The sequence below is a fragment of the Nerophis lumbriciformis genome, linkage group LG39 (genome assembly GCF_033978685.3).
Source record: "Nerophis lumbriciformis linkage group LG39, RoL_Nlum_v2.1, whole genome shotgun sequence".
Classification (NCBI taxonomy): Eukaryota; Metazoa; Chordata; class Actinopteri; order Syngnathiformes; family Syngnathidae; genus Nerophis; species Nerophis lumbriciformis.
In genome coordinates, this window is record NC_084586.2 from 272,893 (window position 1) to 292,500 (window position 19,608).

General features: G+C 40.4%; 1 protein-coding gene across 1 annotated transcript in view; it reads left to right on the forward strand.

Annotated features, from left to right (window-relative positions):
• cpxm2 (carboxypeptidase X (M14 family), member 2) overlaps positions 1-19,608 on the forward strand; it is a 70,883-nt gene that overhangs the window by 29,728 nt on the left and 21,547 nt on the right. Inside the window, exons 5-7 of the mRNA XM_061931750.2 lie at positions 3,445-3,529; positions 12,022-12,172; positions 14,896-14,984. Of these exons, the coding sequence (XP_061787734.1) occupies positions 3,445-3,529; positions 12,022-12,172; positions 14,896-14,984 (325 nt within the window). The remainder of the gene's footprint in view (positions 1-3,444; positions 3,530-12,021; positions 12,173-14,895; positions 14,985-19,608) is intronic.

The following is a 19,608-nucleotide window of genomic DNA, read 5'->3' on the forward strand; positions in this document are numbered from 1 at the left end:
TCCCTGATTACTGTTTCTAAGGGAAGGGGGTCGTAAACAGCCATCGCCTTTGGTTACAAAACAGTTCAAAGAAAAGGTCATAAAAACAGTTCAAAGAAAAGGTGCCTGGAGGGAGGTCAGGCCCTGCCTCCTCTCCGCTTTGTAGATCTCGGGTAAAGACAAAATCTTCCTGTGGATTACAATACATCAAAGAAACCGACGCTTTCAGGTCGCTTCCCATCCTACACAGTGGAGTTTTACAAGCCTTTTGATTGGTAAGATCAAAGACAGCTTTTGCCTGCTCGCCGGGAACTCATTGAAACACAAAGTTTTGTGATAACTTAGATACAATTATTCTGACAACTATATTGCCAAAAGTATTTGGCCACCCATCCAAATGATGAGAATCAGGTGTCCTAATCACTTGGCCCGGCATATAAAAATCAAGCACTTAGGCATGGAGACTGTTTCTACAAACATTTGTGAAAGAATGGGCCGCTCTCAGTGATTTCCAGCGTGGAACTGTCACAGGATGCCACCTGTGCAACAAATCCAGTCGTGAAATTCCCTCGCTCCTAAATTTTCCAAAGTCAACTTTATTATAAAAAAAAAGTGAAGAGTTTGCCAAGTGGTAGGCCATGTAAACTGACAGAGAGGGGTCAGCGGATGCTGAAGCGCATAGTGCAAAGACTTTCTGCACAGTCCGTTGCTACAGAGCTCCAAACATCATGTGACCTTCCAATTAGCCCACGTACAGTACGCAGAGAGCTTCATAGAATGGGTTTCTATGGCCGAGCAGCTGCATCTAAGCCATGCATCACCAAGTCCAATGCAAATTGTGGGATGCAGTGGTGTAAAGCACGTCGCCACAGGACTCTAGAGCAGTGGAGAGTGATGAATCACGCTTTTCCATCTGGCAATCTGATGGATCAGTCTGGGTTTGGAGGTTGCCAGGAGAACGCTACATTTCAGACTGCTTTGTGCCGAGTGTGAAATTTGGTGGAGTGGGGGGTTGGTTTTTCCAGGAGTTGGGCTTGGCTCCTTAGTTCCAGTGAAAATAACTTAGAATGCTCCAGGATACCAAAACATTTTAACATTTTGGACAATTCCATGGGATGGCACTTCATGTTCATATGTGAGTAAAGGCAATATAGTATATATATATATATATATATACATATATATATAAAAGCGGATTTTCCCGATTTTTTTAATGCTAACGTCTTACACGTAGGACAAATAAATTGTCGTAGTTTATTATTCACAGTGGGATTAACAATAACGCAAAACCCCAAATCAGTGAAGTTGGCACGTTGTGTAAATGGTAAATAAAAATATAATACAATGATTTGCAAAACCTTTTCAACTTATATTCAATTGAATAGACTGCAAAGACGAGATATTTAATGTTCCAACTGAGAAACCTAATTTTTTTTTGGCAAATAATCATTAATTTTGAATTATTTTTACCACTGTGTTACATGGCCTTTCCTTTTAACAACGCTCAGTAAACGTTTGGGAACTGAGGAGACACATTTTTGAAGCTTTTCAGGTGGAATTCTTTCCCATTCTTGCTTGATGTACAGCCTAAAGGCCTACTGAAATGCGATTTTCTTATTTAAACGGGGATAGCAGGTCCATTCTATGTGTCATACTTGATCATTTGGCGATATTGCCATATTTTTGCTGAAAGGATTTAGTAGAGAACATCGACGATAAAGTTCGCAACTTTTGGTCGCTGATAAAAAAGCCTTGCCTGTACCGGAAGTAGCAGACGAGTAGCGTGACGTCACAGGTTGTGGAGCTCCTCACATCCGCACATTGTTTACAATCATGGCCACCAGCAGCGAGAGCGATTCGGACCGAGAAAGCGACAATTTCCCCATTAATTTGAGCGAGGATGAAAGATTGGTGGATGAGGAAAGTGAGAGTGAAGGACTAGAGGGCAGTGGGAGCCATTCAGATAGGGAAGATGCTGTGAGAGGCGGGTGGGACCTGATATTCAGCTGGGAATGACTAAAACAGTAAATAAACACAAGACATATATATACTCTATTAGCCACAACACAACCAGGCTTATATTTAATATGCCACAAATTAATCCCGCATAACAAACACCTCCCCCCTCCCGTCCATATAACCCGCCAATACAACTCAAACACCTGCACAACACACTCAATTCCCCAAAGTCCCCAAAGTTACGTATGTGACATGCACATAGCGGCACGCACGTACGGGCAAGCAATCAAATGTTTGGAAGCCGCAGCTGCATGCGTACTCACGGTACCGCGTCTGCGCATCCAACTCAAAGTCCTCCTGGTAAGAGTCTCTGTTGTCCCAGTTCTCCACAGGCCAATGGTAAAGCTTGACTGTCATCTTTCGGGAATGTAAACAATGAAACACCGGCTGTGTTTGTGTTGCTGCAGCCGCCCTCAATACACCGCTTCCCACCTACAGCTTTCTTCTTTGCTGTCTCCATTGTTCATTGAACAAATTGCAAAAGATTCACCAACACAGATGTCCAGAATACTGTGGAATTTTGCGATGAAAACAGACGACTTAATAGCTGGCCACCATGCTGTCCCAAAATGTCCTCTACAATCCGTGACGTCACGCGCAGACGTCATCATACCGAGACGTTTTCAGCAGGATATTTCGCGCGAAATTTTAAATTGCACTTTAGTAGGCTGACCCGGCCGTATTGTCATGTGTTGCAATGTTAAGATTTCATCATTGATATATAAACTATCAGACTGCGTGGTCGCTAGTAGTGGCTTTCAGTAGGCCTTTAAGTTGTTGAACGTTGTGGTATTTTAGGCTTCATATTGGAAGGATTTTTAGTGCGCCTTATAGTCGGAAAAATACGGTACATAAAGTGTTGGCTTGGACTGAATAGGTTCCTAAGTTCCCTGACGGCAACGTGATAGGGGACACACCTTATCCTTTTGCTGATTGGTCTGTCATGAGGCCATGTTGCTTGCACTTGCCCAACGTAGGGAAAAAAAGGGTCAAAAAGTCTGAATCTAAAAAAACAACAATTTTATCAGAAAAATAAATAAATAAACTGTAAAAAAAAAAATCTGAAAAACACAAGCTCAAATATAAAATATATGAAAGTGAAAAATGTAAATAAATAATTAATTAAAAAGAATTGTAAGTGTGAATCAAAATTACTGTATATTAAAACTAAAAAATAATTGCGTTTACTTCTTTTTATTTGGAATGCACTGTGTGTTTTTCAGAATTCAACATAAAAACTTGAACTTTCAAAGGTTTTTTTTTTTCCAAGTACAAAACTTTTGACTCCATATTCCTCCAGCGAGTGAGCAGGGTTACGCAACAACTACACCGGCGTTACTAGCCCATGAATATCTTCGTCAGTTTGACGCAATAATAACCGCCGACCGTGTGGTCCCGTTCACCTAATGATAGTAATAATCTGTCTTTTGTGCGCCGTGTTTCCAGGAGCGACTGGGTGACCTCCTACAAGGTGATGGTGAGCAACGACAGTCACGCTTGGGTTACGGTGAAGAACGGCTCGGAGGACATGGTGAGCAGGAAGCCACCTTGCGCAAAAACAAAGCCAAGACATTTCACTACTTTTGGGATAGTGTTGTAACCATACCAATATTTTGGTACTTTTCGGTACTTTTCTAAATAAAGGGGACCACAAAAAAATGGCATTATTGGCTTTTATTTTAACAAAAAATCTTAGGGTACATGAAACATATGTTTCTTATTGCAGTTAAGTCCTTAAATAAAATAGTGAACATACAAGACAACTTGTCTTTTAGTAGTAAGTAAGCAAACAAAGACTCCTAATTAGTCTGCTGACATATGCAGTAACATATTGTGTCATTTATCATTCTATTATTTTGTCAACATTATTAAGGACAAGTGGTAGAAAATGAATTATTAATCTACTTGCTCATTTACTGTTAATATCTGCTTACTTTCTATTTTAACATGTTCTATCTACACTTCTGTTAAAATGTAATAATCACTTATTCTTACTACTCAGTGGCATAATGGTTAGAGTGTCCGCCCTGAGGTCAGTAGGTTGTGAGTTCAAACCCCCGGCCGATTCATACCAAAGACTATAAAAATGGGACCCATTACCTCCCTGCTTGGCACTCAGCATCAAGGGTTGGAATTGGGGGTTAAATCACCAAAAAATGATTCCCGGGCGCAGCCACCGCTGCTACTCACCGCTCCCCTCACCTCCCAGGGGGTGATCAAGGGTGGTGAGTCAAATGCAGAGATCATTGGAACTTTAACTTTAACTTTAACTATTACTCACATACAAACATTTGTATATTTTTGGCAGACATACAACCATAAAAAAGTAAATAACAAATAATTAGCCTAATAATAATGATAATAATAATTTAAACTAGAGATGTCCGATAATATCGGCCAATAAATGCTTTAGAATGTAATATCGGAAATTATCGGTATCGTTTTTTTTATTATTGGTATTGTTTTATTTTTTGGGTTTGTATTTCTTTAAATTAAATCAACATAAAAAAACACAAGCTACACTTACAATTAGTGCACCAAGCCAAAAAACCTCCCTCCCCCATTTACACTCATTCACACAAAAGGGTTGTTTCTTTCTGTTATTAATATTGTGGTTCCTACATTATATATCAATATATATCAATACAGTCTGCAGGGATACAGTCCGTAAGCACACATGATTGTGCGTGCTGCTGCTCCACTAATAGTACTAACCTTTAACACTTAATTTTACTAATTTTCATGAATTACTCATTTCTATGTAACTGTTTTTATATTGTTTTACTTTCTTTTTTATTCAAGATTTTTTTAAATGTATTTATCTTATTTTATTTGTTTTGTTTTGTTTTTTTAAATGACCTTATCTCCACCATACCTGGTTGTCCAAATTAGGCATAATAATGTGTTGATTCCACGACTGTATATATTGGTATCGGTGGATATCGGTATCGGTTGATATCGGCATCAGTTGGTATCGGTAATTAAGGGTTTGGTCAATGTAGTGGATGTCTCTTATGGGCATCCGTAGTTGTGTACGTGTGTTCGGAGCATGCGCAGTTGGTTCAGTAAAGTCTACACCACTGAAGTGGACAGCCGTGTGTGTGTCACTGATTTCTACATGGTGTCAGAAGTGGGATCAGTGACGGATATCGGATATCGGCAAAAAGTCATTATCGGACATCGCTAATTTAAACACCTCATAATTGTGAGAAACCGGAATTATAATTAATGTTTTTAATATTTGAGGAATACAATTTTCCTCAAATACGAGTTTACATTAGTTTGGGACGATACCACAAATTTAGGTATCGATCCGATACCAAGTCATTATAGGATCATACATTGGCCATATTCAAAGTTCTCATGTGTCCGGGGACGTATTTCCCGAGTTTATAAACATAATATATATTTAAAAAAAACGAAAGAAGATGTTGTGATGCCAAAAAATATCGCCGTGATCATAGTAGTATCGACTCGATACGTGCCTGTACTTGATATCATTACAGTGGATGTCAGGTGTAGATCCACCCATGGCGTTTGTTTACATTTTGACGCCGGTGAGCTACAGTGTGTAGTGAAGCATGTTTAGCAGGGATGATTTTTTTTAAGAAACTTACTTTATTTGTCGCCATGGAGACGAAGATAAGTGATTTAGAAGTAGCTAAAACACTGCAGATGGACTTTAGCCGCTAGCTAGCCAGCTAGCTAGCTAGCCATGTCTTAAAGCCTCTCTTCCTGAGGGCGTTTAAGTGTTTTAACTTCACCTTTATCGTCGGTTTTTAAGCCAAAATGCGTCCATTCTCCTTTTTCTGTCCACACACTGTGTCTGCTTGTAAGTACTCCATTCTCCTCCACTTGTACAACCAGCAATGTCACGACGTGACTTCGACGCGGGCGCGGGGTTACGTTGTTGACGTAAATATAACGTAAACATTGTATTTACGTTTCAGAGACGGTAAATAAATAATAAAAATGATTAATTACTATACTAATACCGGTATACCGTACAACCTTACTTTGGGAGCATTTGTGAGATATCCCATTTAAACAAGAGATTTAATGAGCTGAGAGTAGACAATAAACGGCCCTCAAAAGGGGACGAGGAAGCTCATCTCGAGCTCCCGCCACCGCCGAGCTCATCATCGACTCGAAATATTGATCACATAAATGTGATTAAGTCGATGCTTTCTGTCCTGATTCAAATGGTTGTCGCGGGGCTGCGCCGAAGGGAGTCATTTAGCCTCCGCGACAGGACGCCCACCCGCTACCCTTTGGTGCCAAATGCCACTATTTGTCTTTCCCAAATGCCAACAGGTCCAGTGGAACACCGTGGGCGTTTTAAACGTACAATCAGAGGTGGGTAGAGTAGCCAGAAATTGTACTCAAGTAAGAGTACTGTTACTTTACAGATGTATTACTAAAAGTAAGGAGTAGTCACCCAAATATTTACTTGAGTAAAAGTCAAAAGTATGTTGTCAAAAAACTACTCAAGTACCGAGTAACTGATGAGTAACCTGTTTGTTTAATGATGACGGCAACAAATAATGCACGAAAACATAAAAATGGTAAATAATGTAAATAATTCAATGTATACACTCTGATGATTATCTTGTGTGATGACTGTATTATGATGATAGTATATATGTCATACTTGCCAACCCTCCCGAATTTTCCGGGAGACTCCCGAAATTCAGCGCCTCTCCCAAAAAACTCCCGGGACAAATATTCTCCCGAAAATCTGCCGATTTTCAGCCGGAGCTGGAAGCCACGCCCCCTCCAGCTCCATGCGGACCTGAGTGAGGACAGCCTTTTTTCATGACGGGAGGACAACAGGGTGACAAGAACTAAATCATCCAGACTAGAGATACATTGTATTATTATGTTTATTTTACCTAAAAATAAATATATTTATTAATTTAAAAAAAAAAAAACTAAATCAATTTTTACTATATTTTGCTAAAAACATCAAAATTTATTTTATTTTTATTTGTATTTTTTCGTGACTCCTTATTACACCCAGCCATAGAATTATACATTAAAAAAAACATATTTCAAATAATTGATTTTAAATTATCATAATAATTCATTTAAAATGACCATATTTAATTATTAAAATAATTGCTTGTTTATCAACAACTTTAGCATTTTATTCATTACATTTTGAAACTCTCAGAAGCCAAGTTATGTTATATTCCTTAATATTTATTTATGCAAGTTTGAAGTATCAATTATCTAAACACAGTTTTGTTTGCATATTTTCAGGATGTAGATATATATGTATATATATATATATATATATATATATATATATATATATATATATATATATATATATATATATATATATATATATGTATGTGTATGAAATACTTGACTTGGTGACTAGCTGTCAATATACTCCTCCCCTCTTAACCACGCCCCGCCCCACCCCCGACCACGCCCCCACCCCCCACCTCCCGAAATCGGAGGTCTCAAGGTTGGCAAGTATGATACATGATAGTATATATCTGTATCATGAATCAATTTTAGTGGACCCTGCCTTAAAGAAGTGTAAAAACTTATTGGGGTGTTACCATTTAGTGGTCAATTGTAGGGAATATGTACTTCACTTTGCAACCTACTAATAAAAGTCTCAATCAATCAAAAAGCAATGAGCAAATTCAGAGCCAGGACTATCTCTTAAGCGAGTGTTTTTCAACCTTTTTTGAGCCAAGGCACCTTTTTTAATAAAGAAAATACGGAGGCACACCACCAGCAGAAAAGGTTCAAAAATGAAACTCCTGCCTTATTTTGAGTCTGTTGTTGTTTTCCTGCGTGTAGTGCTTTAGTTCCTGTCTTGCGCTGTTATTTTGGTGACCTTTCCTTCCTGTTTTGTTGTTTGTTTTCCTGTAGCAGCTTCACGCCTTCCTTTGAGTGCTATTGCCTGACCTGCTTTGTGTTAGCAATCGAGACTATTTAAGTTGTGCGTACGCTAGAGATGCGCGGATAGGCAAATATTTCATCCGCAACCGCATCAGAAAGTCGTCAACCATCCGCAATCCACCCGATCTAACATTTGATCAGAACTGCATCCGCCCGCTATCCGCCCGGTATATCTAATATAGACGATGCAAGGCATTAGTGAGGCACCTGCCAACTACTCCGGTTTTCCCGTAATTCGTACGGTTTTCATCAACCTATTCCGGGTTACGGGTGCAGTGATAAAAAATACGTTTTTTCTTTAATTTAAAAAAAAAAGGGTGAAATTGCACCTTGTGCAGACAAGATTTTTCGATCGGACACGGAGGAATTAGCCATGTAAAAGAACACTTTGGGACAAAAAAACACAAGTCTAATGCTGTTGCTAGCGATACAAGTGGAAAACTTTCAACGTTTTTCGTCGCCCAAACAGATTCTTTGGATGTGATAAATGCCGAAGTTTTATTTACGGAGGCAATAATTGAGCATGGACTTCCAATCGCACTGGCTGATCACATGGGACAGTTACATGTTTGTAATGCAACCTTTAAAAATCATTACGCGGTGATCGCGGTCCCAAAAATAAACTTTTCTTGCATGATAATGTCCAGAAAAATTCGCTTTATATTACTATAGAGTCCTTTTAACGAATGAGTTTGATGGTTTATCACAAACCTTAAATGAAAGAAGTCCTTTCTTCTCCTGCACCTGCATGCACTTTGGCCTTGCTTCCTGTGTGGTGCGCAATCCTGTCGGCTGTATTTCACAGCACGACATACTGTTAAAAGTGTTTATACTATTTATGCTTTCAAGTCCAAGTTGAAGAAATCTTGTTAAATGTTGACAGCATAACTACCAAAATACAGAAGTATGTCCTTAATATTTTTGCAGTGCTATTTCTGTTGAAAAGTTCAAATGATTACATTAGAGATGTGATGTGCCACTTTTCAAAGTGTCTGATGGCTTAAATTAATTTTCATTAATTTTTCATATTTTGAATTCTTTTGAAAGGCTTACAAAAAAACTACATTTGAATTGTAATTCCATGCTATTGACAGGACTATTAATGTTAATGAAGTTAGCTTACCATGTTTACAGTATGATCATTGTGATAGAAATGTGAATTTCGGGGGGTGGCGGGCAGGTATGCTGCTTACCTGCTGCGCGTGACGCCGGCCGCGGCGAAGGCGGACGAGGCGGGGTGTCGGTGCGGTGGGCGCGGTAGTGACCCTGGACATGCGTCGGGCCCTTCTCGCGGATCGCCTCAGCTACGGCTCCCGGTGGGGCCCTCTCGGGGGAAGGGGCCTCGGTCCCGGACACCAGCGAGGCGTCCCTTCTCCGCTCCGTAAAAGTGTCCATCTCTTTTCTTTTTTTTTCTTCTGTTGTGGCATATGCAGCAGGTGCCTGCTCGTTTTTCGTATGTGGGTAACAACATTTAACTATGTGTATATATTTCCGAATTGGTTTAACTGCCACCCGCAAAAAAAAAAAAAAAAAAAAAAAAAATCTAATTGATCCGCCCGACCCGACCCGCACGCGGATAAAATCTTATTTTTTTAAATTTCATCCGCCCGATCCGCGGATAATCCGCGGACTCCGCGGTTGTGCCCGCAAACCGCGCATCTCTAGCGTACGCTATCCTTCTTTGTGGGGACATTGTTGATTGTCATGTCATGTACGGATGTACTTTGTGGACGCCATCTGCGCTCCACACGCTGTTTTTTGATTGATTGATTGAGACTTTTATTAGTAGATTGCACAGTACAGTACATATTCCGTACAATTGACCACTAAATGGAAATAATAATAATAATAATAACTGGGATTTATATAGCGCTTTTCTAAGTACCCAAAGTCGCTTTACATGTAGAACCCATCAATCATTCACACATGGTGGTGGTAAGCTACTTTCATAGCCACAGCTGCCCTGGGGTAGACTGACGGAAGTGTGGCTGGAATTAGCGCCAATGGCCCCTCCGACCACCACCTATCATTCATCATTCAGTTCACCGGTGTGAGTGGCACCGGGGGCAAAAGGGGGGTTAAATCACCAAAAATGATTCCCGGGCGCGGCCACCGCTGCTGCCCACTGCTCCCCTCACCTCCCAGGGGGTGATCAAGGGTGATGGGTTAAATGCAGAGAATCATTTCGCCACACCTAGTGTGTGTGACAATCATTGGTACTTTAACTTTAACTTTTGAACCCATATTCAGTTGAATATGCTACAAAGACAACATATTTGATGTTCAAACTGATAAACATTTTTTTTGTGCAAATAATCATTAACTTTAGAATTTGATGCCAGCAACACGTGACAAAGAAGTTGGTAAAGGTGGTAATAAATACTGATAAAGTTGAGGAATGCTCATCAAACACTTATTTGGAACATCCCACAGGTGTGCAGGCTAATTGGAAACAGGTGGGTGCCATGATTGGGTATAAAAGTAGATTCCATGAAATGCTCAGTCATTCACAAACAAGGATGGGGCGAGGGTCACCACTTTGTCAACAAATGCGTGAGCACATTGTTGAACAGTTTAAGAAAAACCTGTCTCAACCAGCTATTGCAAGGAATTCAGGGATTTCACCATCTACGCTCCGTAATATCATCAAAAGGTTCAGGGAATCTGGAGAAATCACTGCACGTAAGCAGCAAAGCCCGTGACCTTGTATTCCGTTTATATTTACATCTAACACAATTTCCCAACTCATATGGAAACGGGGTTTGTATGTTATATTGTCTTTTTTATTCCAGCGAGTTAATCCATTTTGGTGGGGAGTTGAGGAGATAATTATGATGCGTTCAAGAGCAAACAATAATATATATTAAATAATAGTACATTAACATGAAAAAAATTAAGGCAAACAGCACGGTGAAAGAGGGGTTAGTGCATCTGCCTCACAATACCAAGGTCCTGAGTAGTTTTGGGTTCAATCCCGGGCTCGGGATCTTTCTGTGTGGAGTTTGCATGTCCTCCCCGTGACTGCGTGGGTTCCCTCCGGGTACTCCGGCTTCCTCCCACCTCCAAAGACATGCACCTGGGGATAGGTTGATTGGCAACACTAAATTGGCCCTAGTGTGTGAATGTGAGTGTGAATGTTGTCTGTCTGTCTGTGTTGGCCCTGCGATGAGGTGGCGACTTGTCCAGGGTGTACCCCGCCTTCCGCCCGATTGTAGCTGAGATAGGCTCCAGCGCCCCCCGCGACCCCAAAGGGAATAAGCGGTAGAAAATGGATGGATGGATGAGCCACAATAACTTAACAGCACCATAGGCTCAGTAGGTAGAGATTACAAAGGAAAATAACAAGTTAGCCTTTACGCAAACCATAAACTGATAGGTGTGGGCTGCACCTGGGAACACACTGATTGGTGTTTCTATGCATGCATGTGTGTGTGTGTGTGCGTGTGTGTGTGTGTGTGTGTGTGTGTGTGTGTGTGTGTGTGTGTGTGTGTGTGTGTCTATAAGGCTGCAGTGCGTTAATAAATGTCCCCACACGATGTACATTTGACAGTGATTCATAGCAAGGAAACTAACATCAGCCTACGGTGACAGCCAAAATATCTACTAACGTTACTTACCGCAATGTGCTTCCTCAAATTTGACGTTGAGTTCATGTAAGCTTAAGCTTGTTAATCACGTGACCGCCTGGCTCTGTTTGATTGGTGAAACGGAGTCAAACGTCACCAGTGACTGCATCTGATTGGTGAAACGCAGGCATGCGATAAATCCTTCTTTGAAGGTCTGTCTGACAAACCAAAACAAACAAAGCCTGCATTAACAGATCGATAAAAATCAGTAGCGAGTAGCAAGCTGAATGTAGATAAATGGAGCGGAGTAAAAGTAGCGTTTCTTCTCTGTAAATATACTCAAGTAAAAGTAAAAGTATGTTGCATTAAAACTACTCTTGGAAGTACAATTTATCCCAAAAGTTACTCAAGTAGATGTAACGGAGTAAATGTAGCGTGTTACTACCCACCTCTGATAGTAACACAACTGCACTGTTCTGGAAGCATCACAATATTTGCCCGAGTCCCTGACTCACGCTGATGTTTGCCTCAGTAGATCTTCAGGGGGAACCGAGAAAAAGAGATCCCGGTGCGCAACGTTTTCCCGACCCCGTTGGTGGCCCGCTACATCCGAGTGAACCCTCAGTCCTGGTTCACCAGCGGCAGCGTCTGCATGAGGGCGGAGATCCTCGGGTGCCCCTTGCCAGGTGCGTGTTAGCTATACAGTCGTGGTCAAAAGTTGACATAGAACATCATGTCATGGCTGTCTTGAGTTTCCAATCATTTCTACAACTCTTCTTTTTTTGTGGTAGAGTGATTGGTCACAAAAAACATTCATGAAGTTTGGTTCTTTTATGAATTTATTATGGGTCTACTGAAAATGTGAGCAAATGTGCTGGGTCAAAAGTATACATACAGCAATGTTCATATTTGCTTACATGTCCCTTGGCAAGTTTCACTGCAATAAGGCGCTTTTGGTAGCCATCCACAAGCTTCTGGTAGAATTTTTGACCACTCCTCTTGACAAAATTGGTGCAGTTCAGCTAAATGTGTTGGTTTTCTGACATGGACTTGTTTGTTCAGCATTGTCCACACGTTTAAGTCAGGACTTTGGGAAGGCCATTCTAAAACCTTCATTCTATCTTGATTTAGCCATTCCTTTACCACTTTTGACGTGTGTTTGGGGTCATTGTCCTGTCGGAACACGCAACTACGCCCAAGAACCAACCTCCGGGCTGATGATTTTATGTTGTCCTGAAGAATTTGGAGGTAATCCTCCTTTTTCATTGTCCCATTTACTCTCTGTAAAGCACCAGTTCCATTGGCAGCAAAACAGGCCCAGACCATAATACTACCACCACCATGCTTGACGGTAGGTATGGTGTTTCTGGGATTAAAGGCCTCACCTTTTCTCTTCCAAACATATTGCTGGGTATTGTGAAAACAGAACTTTGCTCCAGAAGGTCTTATCTTTGTCCATGTGATGTCAGATGAAACAAAATTTGAGCTGTTTAACCACAATACCCAGCAATATGTTTGGAGGAGAAGAGGTGAAGCCTTTAATCCCAGGAACACCATTCCTACCGTTAAGCATGGTGGTGGTAGTATTATGCTCTGGGCTCTGTTTTGCTGCCAATGGAACTGGTGCTTTACAGAGAGTAAATGGGACGATGAAAAAGGAGGATTACCGTATTTTTCGGACTATAAATCACAGTTTTTTTCATAGTTTGGCCGGGGGTGCGACTTATACTGAGGAGCGACTTATGTGTGAAATTATTAACACATTCCCGTAAAATATCAAATAATATTATTTAGCTGATTCACGTAAGAGACTAGACGTATAAGATTTCATATGATTTAGCGATTAGGAGTGACAGATTGTTTGGTAAATGTATAGCATGTTCTATATGTTATAGTTATTTGAATGACTCTTACCATAATATGTTACGTTAACATACCAGGCACGTTCTCAGTTGGTTATTTATGCCTCATATAACGTACACTTATTCAGCCTGTTGTTCACTATTCTTTATTTATTTTAAATTGCCTTTCAAATGTCTATTCTTGGTGTTGGCTTTTATCAAATACATTTCCCCAAAAAATGCGACTTATACTCCAGTGCGACTTATATATGTTTTTTTTTCTTCATTATTATGCATTTTCGTCCGGAGCGACTTATACTCTGAAAAATACGGTACCTCCAAATTCTTCAGGACAACCTAAAATCATCAGCCTGGAGGTTGGGTCTTGGGCGCAGTTGTATGGTGTTCCTGGGATTAAAGGCCTCACCTCTTCTCCTCCAAACATATTGCTGGGTATTGTGGCCAAACAGCTCAAATTTTGTTTCATCTGACATCACATGGACAAAGATAAGACCGTCTGGAGGAAAGTTCTGTGGTCAGATTAAACAAAAAATTGAGCTGTTAGGCCACAATACCCAGCAATATGTTTGGAGGAGAAAAGGTGAGGCCTTTAATCCCAGGAACACCAATTCCTACCGTCAAGCATGGTGGTGGTAGTATTATGCTCTGGGCCTGTTTTGCTGCCAATGGAACTGGTGCTTTACAGAGAGTAAATGGGACAATGAAAAAGGAGGATTACCTCCAAATTCTTCAAGACAACATAAAATCATCAGCCCGGAGGTTGGGTCTTGGGTGCAGTTGGGTGTTCCAACAGGACAATGACCCCAAACACACGTCAAAAGTCCATCCATTTTTTTTTTTCACGTCAAAAGTGGTAAAAAAAAAAAGCTAAATCAGGCTAGAATTAGAGTTTTAGAATGGCCTTCCAAAAGTCCTGACTTAAACGTGTGGACAATGCTGAAGAAACAAGTCCATGTCATAAAACCAACACATTTAGCTTAACTGCACCAATTTTGTCAAGAAGAGTGGTCAAAAATTCAAGCAGAAGCTTGTGGATGGCTACCAAAAGCGCCTTATTGCAGTGAAACTTTCCAAGGGACATGTAAGCAAATATGAACATTGCTGTATGTATACTTTTGACCCAGCACATTTGGTCACATTTTCAGTAGACCCATAATAAATTCATAAAAGAAGCAAACTTCATGAATGTTTTTTGTGACCAACTTAAGAAAGTGCTCCAATCACTCTATCACAAAAAAATAAGAGTTGTAGGAATGATTGGAAACTCAAGACAGCCATGACATGATGTTCTTTACAAGTGTATGTACAATTTTGACCACGACTGTAGCTTTTCAACAGAATGTATTTCGCTGTTGTCGCTTGTTGCTAGGCAGATTCTGAAGGGGAAAGGACAGGGAGATTCAACAGGAAGTCAAATAGGCACACACTAATTGCACACTTACTAATAACTCAATTTTAACGATTCCAGTGGGCTGAATACTTTTATGGCACTCGTGTGACCCAACAATGTGTAATTTCTGTCATGTGATCGCCATCCCCCGCTCCAGACCCGAATAATTACTACCATAGACGCAACGAGGTCATCACCACCGACGAGTTGGACTTCACGCATCACAGCTACAAAGAAATGAGGCAGGTGAGTTGCTCTTAGGTACAGCTAATTGAATTAACTGTATGTTTGTTTTAAATAGTCTTTTGGATTTTATTTTATACAACAGAGTTTATTTGAGTCAATTCAATTTAGAGACAGATTTTTTTAATATTTTTTTTATACAAGCACACGTAAATTTAATTTAATTTAAGATGAGTATTCATTTTCTTTTATGTTTTTGTTCTTACTTTCATCTTATTATTATACATTATTCTATGGCTTGACTTAATTTAAGATATATTGTTTTTCCATCCATCCATCAATTTTCTACGGCTTGTCTCTTTCGTGGTCGTGGGGGTGCTGGAGCCTATCCCAGCTGCACATGGGCGAAAGGCGGGGTCACACTCACATTCACACAACAGGGCCAATTTAGCACCTATCCCCAGGTGCATGTCTTTGGAGATTATATAATTATTTTACCAGCACATTTAATTTAAGAGAGGTATTCATTTTATTTTATTGTTTTAATCTTATTTTTATTTTCTTGTTATAATTATTACAGCATATTAGCTAATTTAATTAAATAATTATTTTACCGACATATCTAATTATATTTAATATATGAGCTGTAGTAATTTTATATTATTGTTTTTATTTTAATTTCATTTTATGTTTATAAATATTACTGTGCACCGGCTAATTTAATTTAAAATACTGTATAGTTTGTTTTATTTGTAATAATATAATGATTTCACAAGTACAACTTAGTGAATTAAATTGAAAAGAGGTAGTCATTTTAATCTATTGTTTTTTTTCATCCTATTGTTATGCGATTACTATTACTTAATACTGGCTAATTGATTGAATATAAATGTGTATGTATGTATATATATATATATATTTTTTGTTTTGTTTTGTTTTATATTATAATTATCTTTCCGGCACATTTAATTTAATTTATGAGCGATGGTAATTGATTATAATGTTTTTATTTTGTATTTAATTGTATGGTTATAAATAAAATTGTGTACCGGCAAATTTATTTAGAATACTGTAAAAGTTATTTTTTATTTTTAATAAATAATATTAAAAATTAATAATTAATAATACAATTTAGAAGCGGTAGTAATTTTATTTTATTGTTTTTGTTTTTTTTCCTCCATCGTACTGCTAATTTAATTTAAGATAAATATATGTTATTTTACGCATTTAGAGGAAGCAGTGCAGTGTCAACACCGTGTATGGCGAGGATGGTGCTCTGCTGACCTCGACTGTGGATGTTGTGGATCGGTGGAGGGAATACTTCGAAGACCTCCTCAATCCCACCAACACGTCTTCCTATGAGGAAGCAGGGCCTGGGGAGTCTGTGGTGGGCTCTCCTATTTCTGGGGCTGAGGTTGCCGAGGTAGTTAAAAAGCTCCTCGGTGGCAAGGCCCCGGGGGTGGATGAGATCCGCCCGGAGTTCCTTAAGGCTCTGGATGTTGTGGGGATGTCTTGGTTGACAGGACTCTGCAACATCGCGTGGACATCGGGGGCGGTACCTCTGGATTGGCAGACCGGGGTGGTGGTTCCTCTCTTTAAGAAGGGGAACCGGAGGGTGTGTTCCAACTATCGTGGGATCACACTCCTAAGCCTTCCCGGTAAGGTCTATTCAGGTGTACTGGAGAGGAGGCTACGCCGGATAGTCGAACCTCGGATTCAGGAGGAACAGTGTGGTTTTCGTCCTGGTCGTGGAACTGTGGACCAGCTCTATACTCTCGGCAGGGTCCTTGAGGGTGCATGGGAGTTTGCCCAACCAGTCTACATGTGCTTTGTGGACTTGGAGAAGGCATTCGACCGTGTACCTCGGGAAGTCCTGTGGGGAGTGCTCAGAGAGTATGGGGTAACGGACTGTCTTATTGTGGCAGTTCGCTCCCTGTATGATCAGTGTCAGAGCTTGGTCCGCATTGCCGGTAGTAAGTCGGACACGTTTCCAGTGAGGGTTGGACTCCGCCAAGGCTGCCCTTTGTCACCCATTCTGTTCATAACCTTTATGGACAGAATTTCTAGGCGCAGTCAAGGCGTTGAGGGGATCTGGTTTGGTGGCTGCAGGATTAGGTCTCTGCTATTTGCAGATGATGTGGTCCTGATGGCTTCCTCCGGGCAAGATCTTCAGCTCTCACTGGATCGGTTCGCAGCCGAGTGTGAAGCGACTGGGATGAGAATCAGCACCTCCAAGTCCGAGTCCATGGTTCTCTCCCGGAAAAGGGTGGAGTGCCATCTCCGGGTTGGGGAGGAGATCTTGCCCCAAGTGGAGGAGTTCAAGTACCTCGGAGTCTTGTTCACGAGTGGGGGAAGAGTGGATCGTGAGATTGACAGGCGGATCGGTGCGGCATCTTCAGTAATGCGGACGCTGTATCGATCCGTTGTGGTGAAGAAGGAGCTGAGCCGGAAGGCAAAGCTCTCAATTTACCGGTCGATCTACGTTCCCATTCTCACCTATGGTCATGAGCTTTGGGTTATGACCGAAAGGACAAGATCACGGGTACAAGCGGCCGAAATGAGTTTCCTCCGCCGGGTGGCGGGGCTCTCCCTTAGAGATAGGGTGAGAAGCTCTGTCATCCGGGAGGAGATCAAAGTAAAGCCGCTGCTCCTCCACATGGAGAGGAGCCAGATGAGGTGGTTCGGGCATCTGGTCAGGATGCCACCCGAACGCCTCCCTAGGAAGGTGTTTAGGGCACGTCCGACCGGTAGGAGGCCACGGGGAAGACCCAGGACACGCTGGGAAGACTATCTCTCCCGGCTGGCCTGGGAACGCCTCGGGATCCCCCGGGAGGAGCTGGACGAAGTGGCTGGGGAGAGGGAAGTCTGGGCTTCCCTGCTTAGGCTGCTGCCCCCGCGACCCGACCTCGGATAAGCGGAAGAAGATGGATGGATGGATGGATGGATATGTTATTTTATAATGTTATTTTTCATGGCACATCTAATTTGATGACATTTATAAGCGGTAGTCATTTATTTTATTGTCTTTATTTAAATTTAATTCTATGGTTATAAATATTATTGTGTACCGTCTAATTAAATTTAGGATACTGTTTGGTTTTTTTTTAAATTGTAATTATTTTACTGGCACAACTTGAACAAAATAAGTTCAAAAAGGGTTATTAATTGTATTTTATTGTTTTCATTTTATTGTTATAATTGCCACACCAGCTAATTTAATTTATTATTTTCTTTCCCATACTTTTATTTATTATTATAATTGTACTGGCTCATCTAATTTCATTTTAGAAAAATTAAATGATGATTTATAATATTATAATGATTTATTTATTCTAAGAGTGGGAGTTGTTTTACTATTTATATTTTGTATTATTATACTAGCACATCTAATTTAATTTAATTATACTTTTTTGATGTTATATTGGAGGAGCAGCTCTGAGTTGAAAGCCAAGCCCAATAATAAATATTATTATTGTAGTTATGATTATTAAAGTATTGTTAAATAGAGCAGCTGTTTAAGTGATTAAGAAGTGCTTTAGAGGAGCTCAGTGTCCTGAGCGGCTGTCGTGACCCCCGGTGACCACCCACCCCCCCTCGGTGAACGTGCAGCCATGTTTTTTTGATGTGTCGCCTTGAAACGCTCCAGCAGGAAGATGAAAGGGGAAATAAATGGATCCTCCTGCGTGTCGCACAGCGTCAAAGAAAGAAAGAAAAGGAGGCGCTATTTTTAAAAAGTGGGGCCCTGTAGAAACCCTTTTCACCCCCGTGACATTTCTTTTCTCCGTGCAGGTAGCTGATAGTGCTCCTCGCCGCTTTTACATAAAACGCCATTGTGACTTCCTGCCAGCGAGGACGTCCTCCTTAACTACATGAAATATGGAAAATGACCTTCGTGGCTGTACAGTAGCTCTGCTAGGAAGAGAAGCGGGGCGGAAAAAGAATAGATTTCTTGGTGTTAAACACTTGAGAAACCAAAAAATGGCATGTTAAAAGAGTTTATAAATATAACAAGCATCAAAATCAATAAGATTCTTGCCTTGGCAAGGATGACGTGCTTCCTCTACGTTTCGGCCATCTTTCGATAAACCAATAGGGTTCTTTTAGTGAATTACCGTGCATGACTCCATTTGAAAGGAGTCCAGCATTAAACAGACATGGTTCCAAAGCTATTGTTAGCCGCCTTGTGATAAATCAATAGGGTTCTCGCTTTGACAAAACATTTAAAGAGTTCAAGTGCAGTAATGACAGGAAACACATTCAAATGCAACATAGAGTTCTTGCTTAATTTATAGACTAAGAGATCTATGTTACCTTTTCTATCTTTTGTCAGGTGTCACTTAAAATCAATAGAGTTCTTGTTTTGACACAGTTGAGTCTAATCAATAGGGTTCTTGCTTAATATTTAGATTTAAATTATAGACAAAGAGACCTATGTGACCTTTTCTATCTTTCGTCAGGTGTCACTTAAAATCAATAGAGTTCTTGTTTTGACACAGTCGAGTCGAATCAATAGGGTTCTTGCTTTGTCACAAGTTGATGCTGCACTTATTTTATAGGCAATAATTAATCCTCATTCATCAGGTATCACTCAAAACGCTACATTTTCGGAAATTTGTCAAGTATCACTCAAAATCAATAAAGTTCTTGCTTTGTCCTTTGTCAAGTATCATTCAAAATCAGTAGAGTT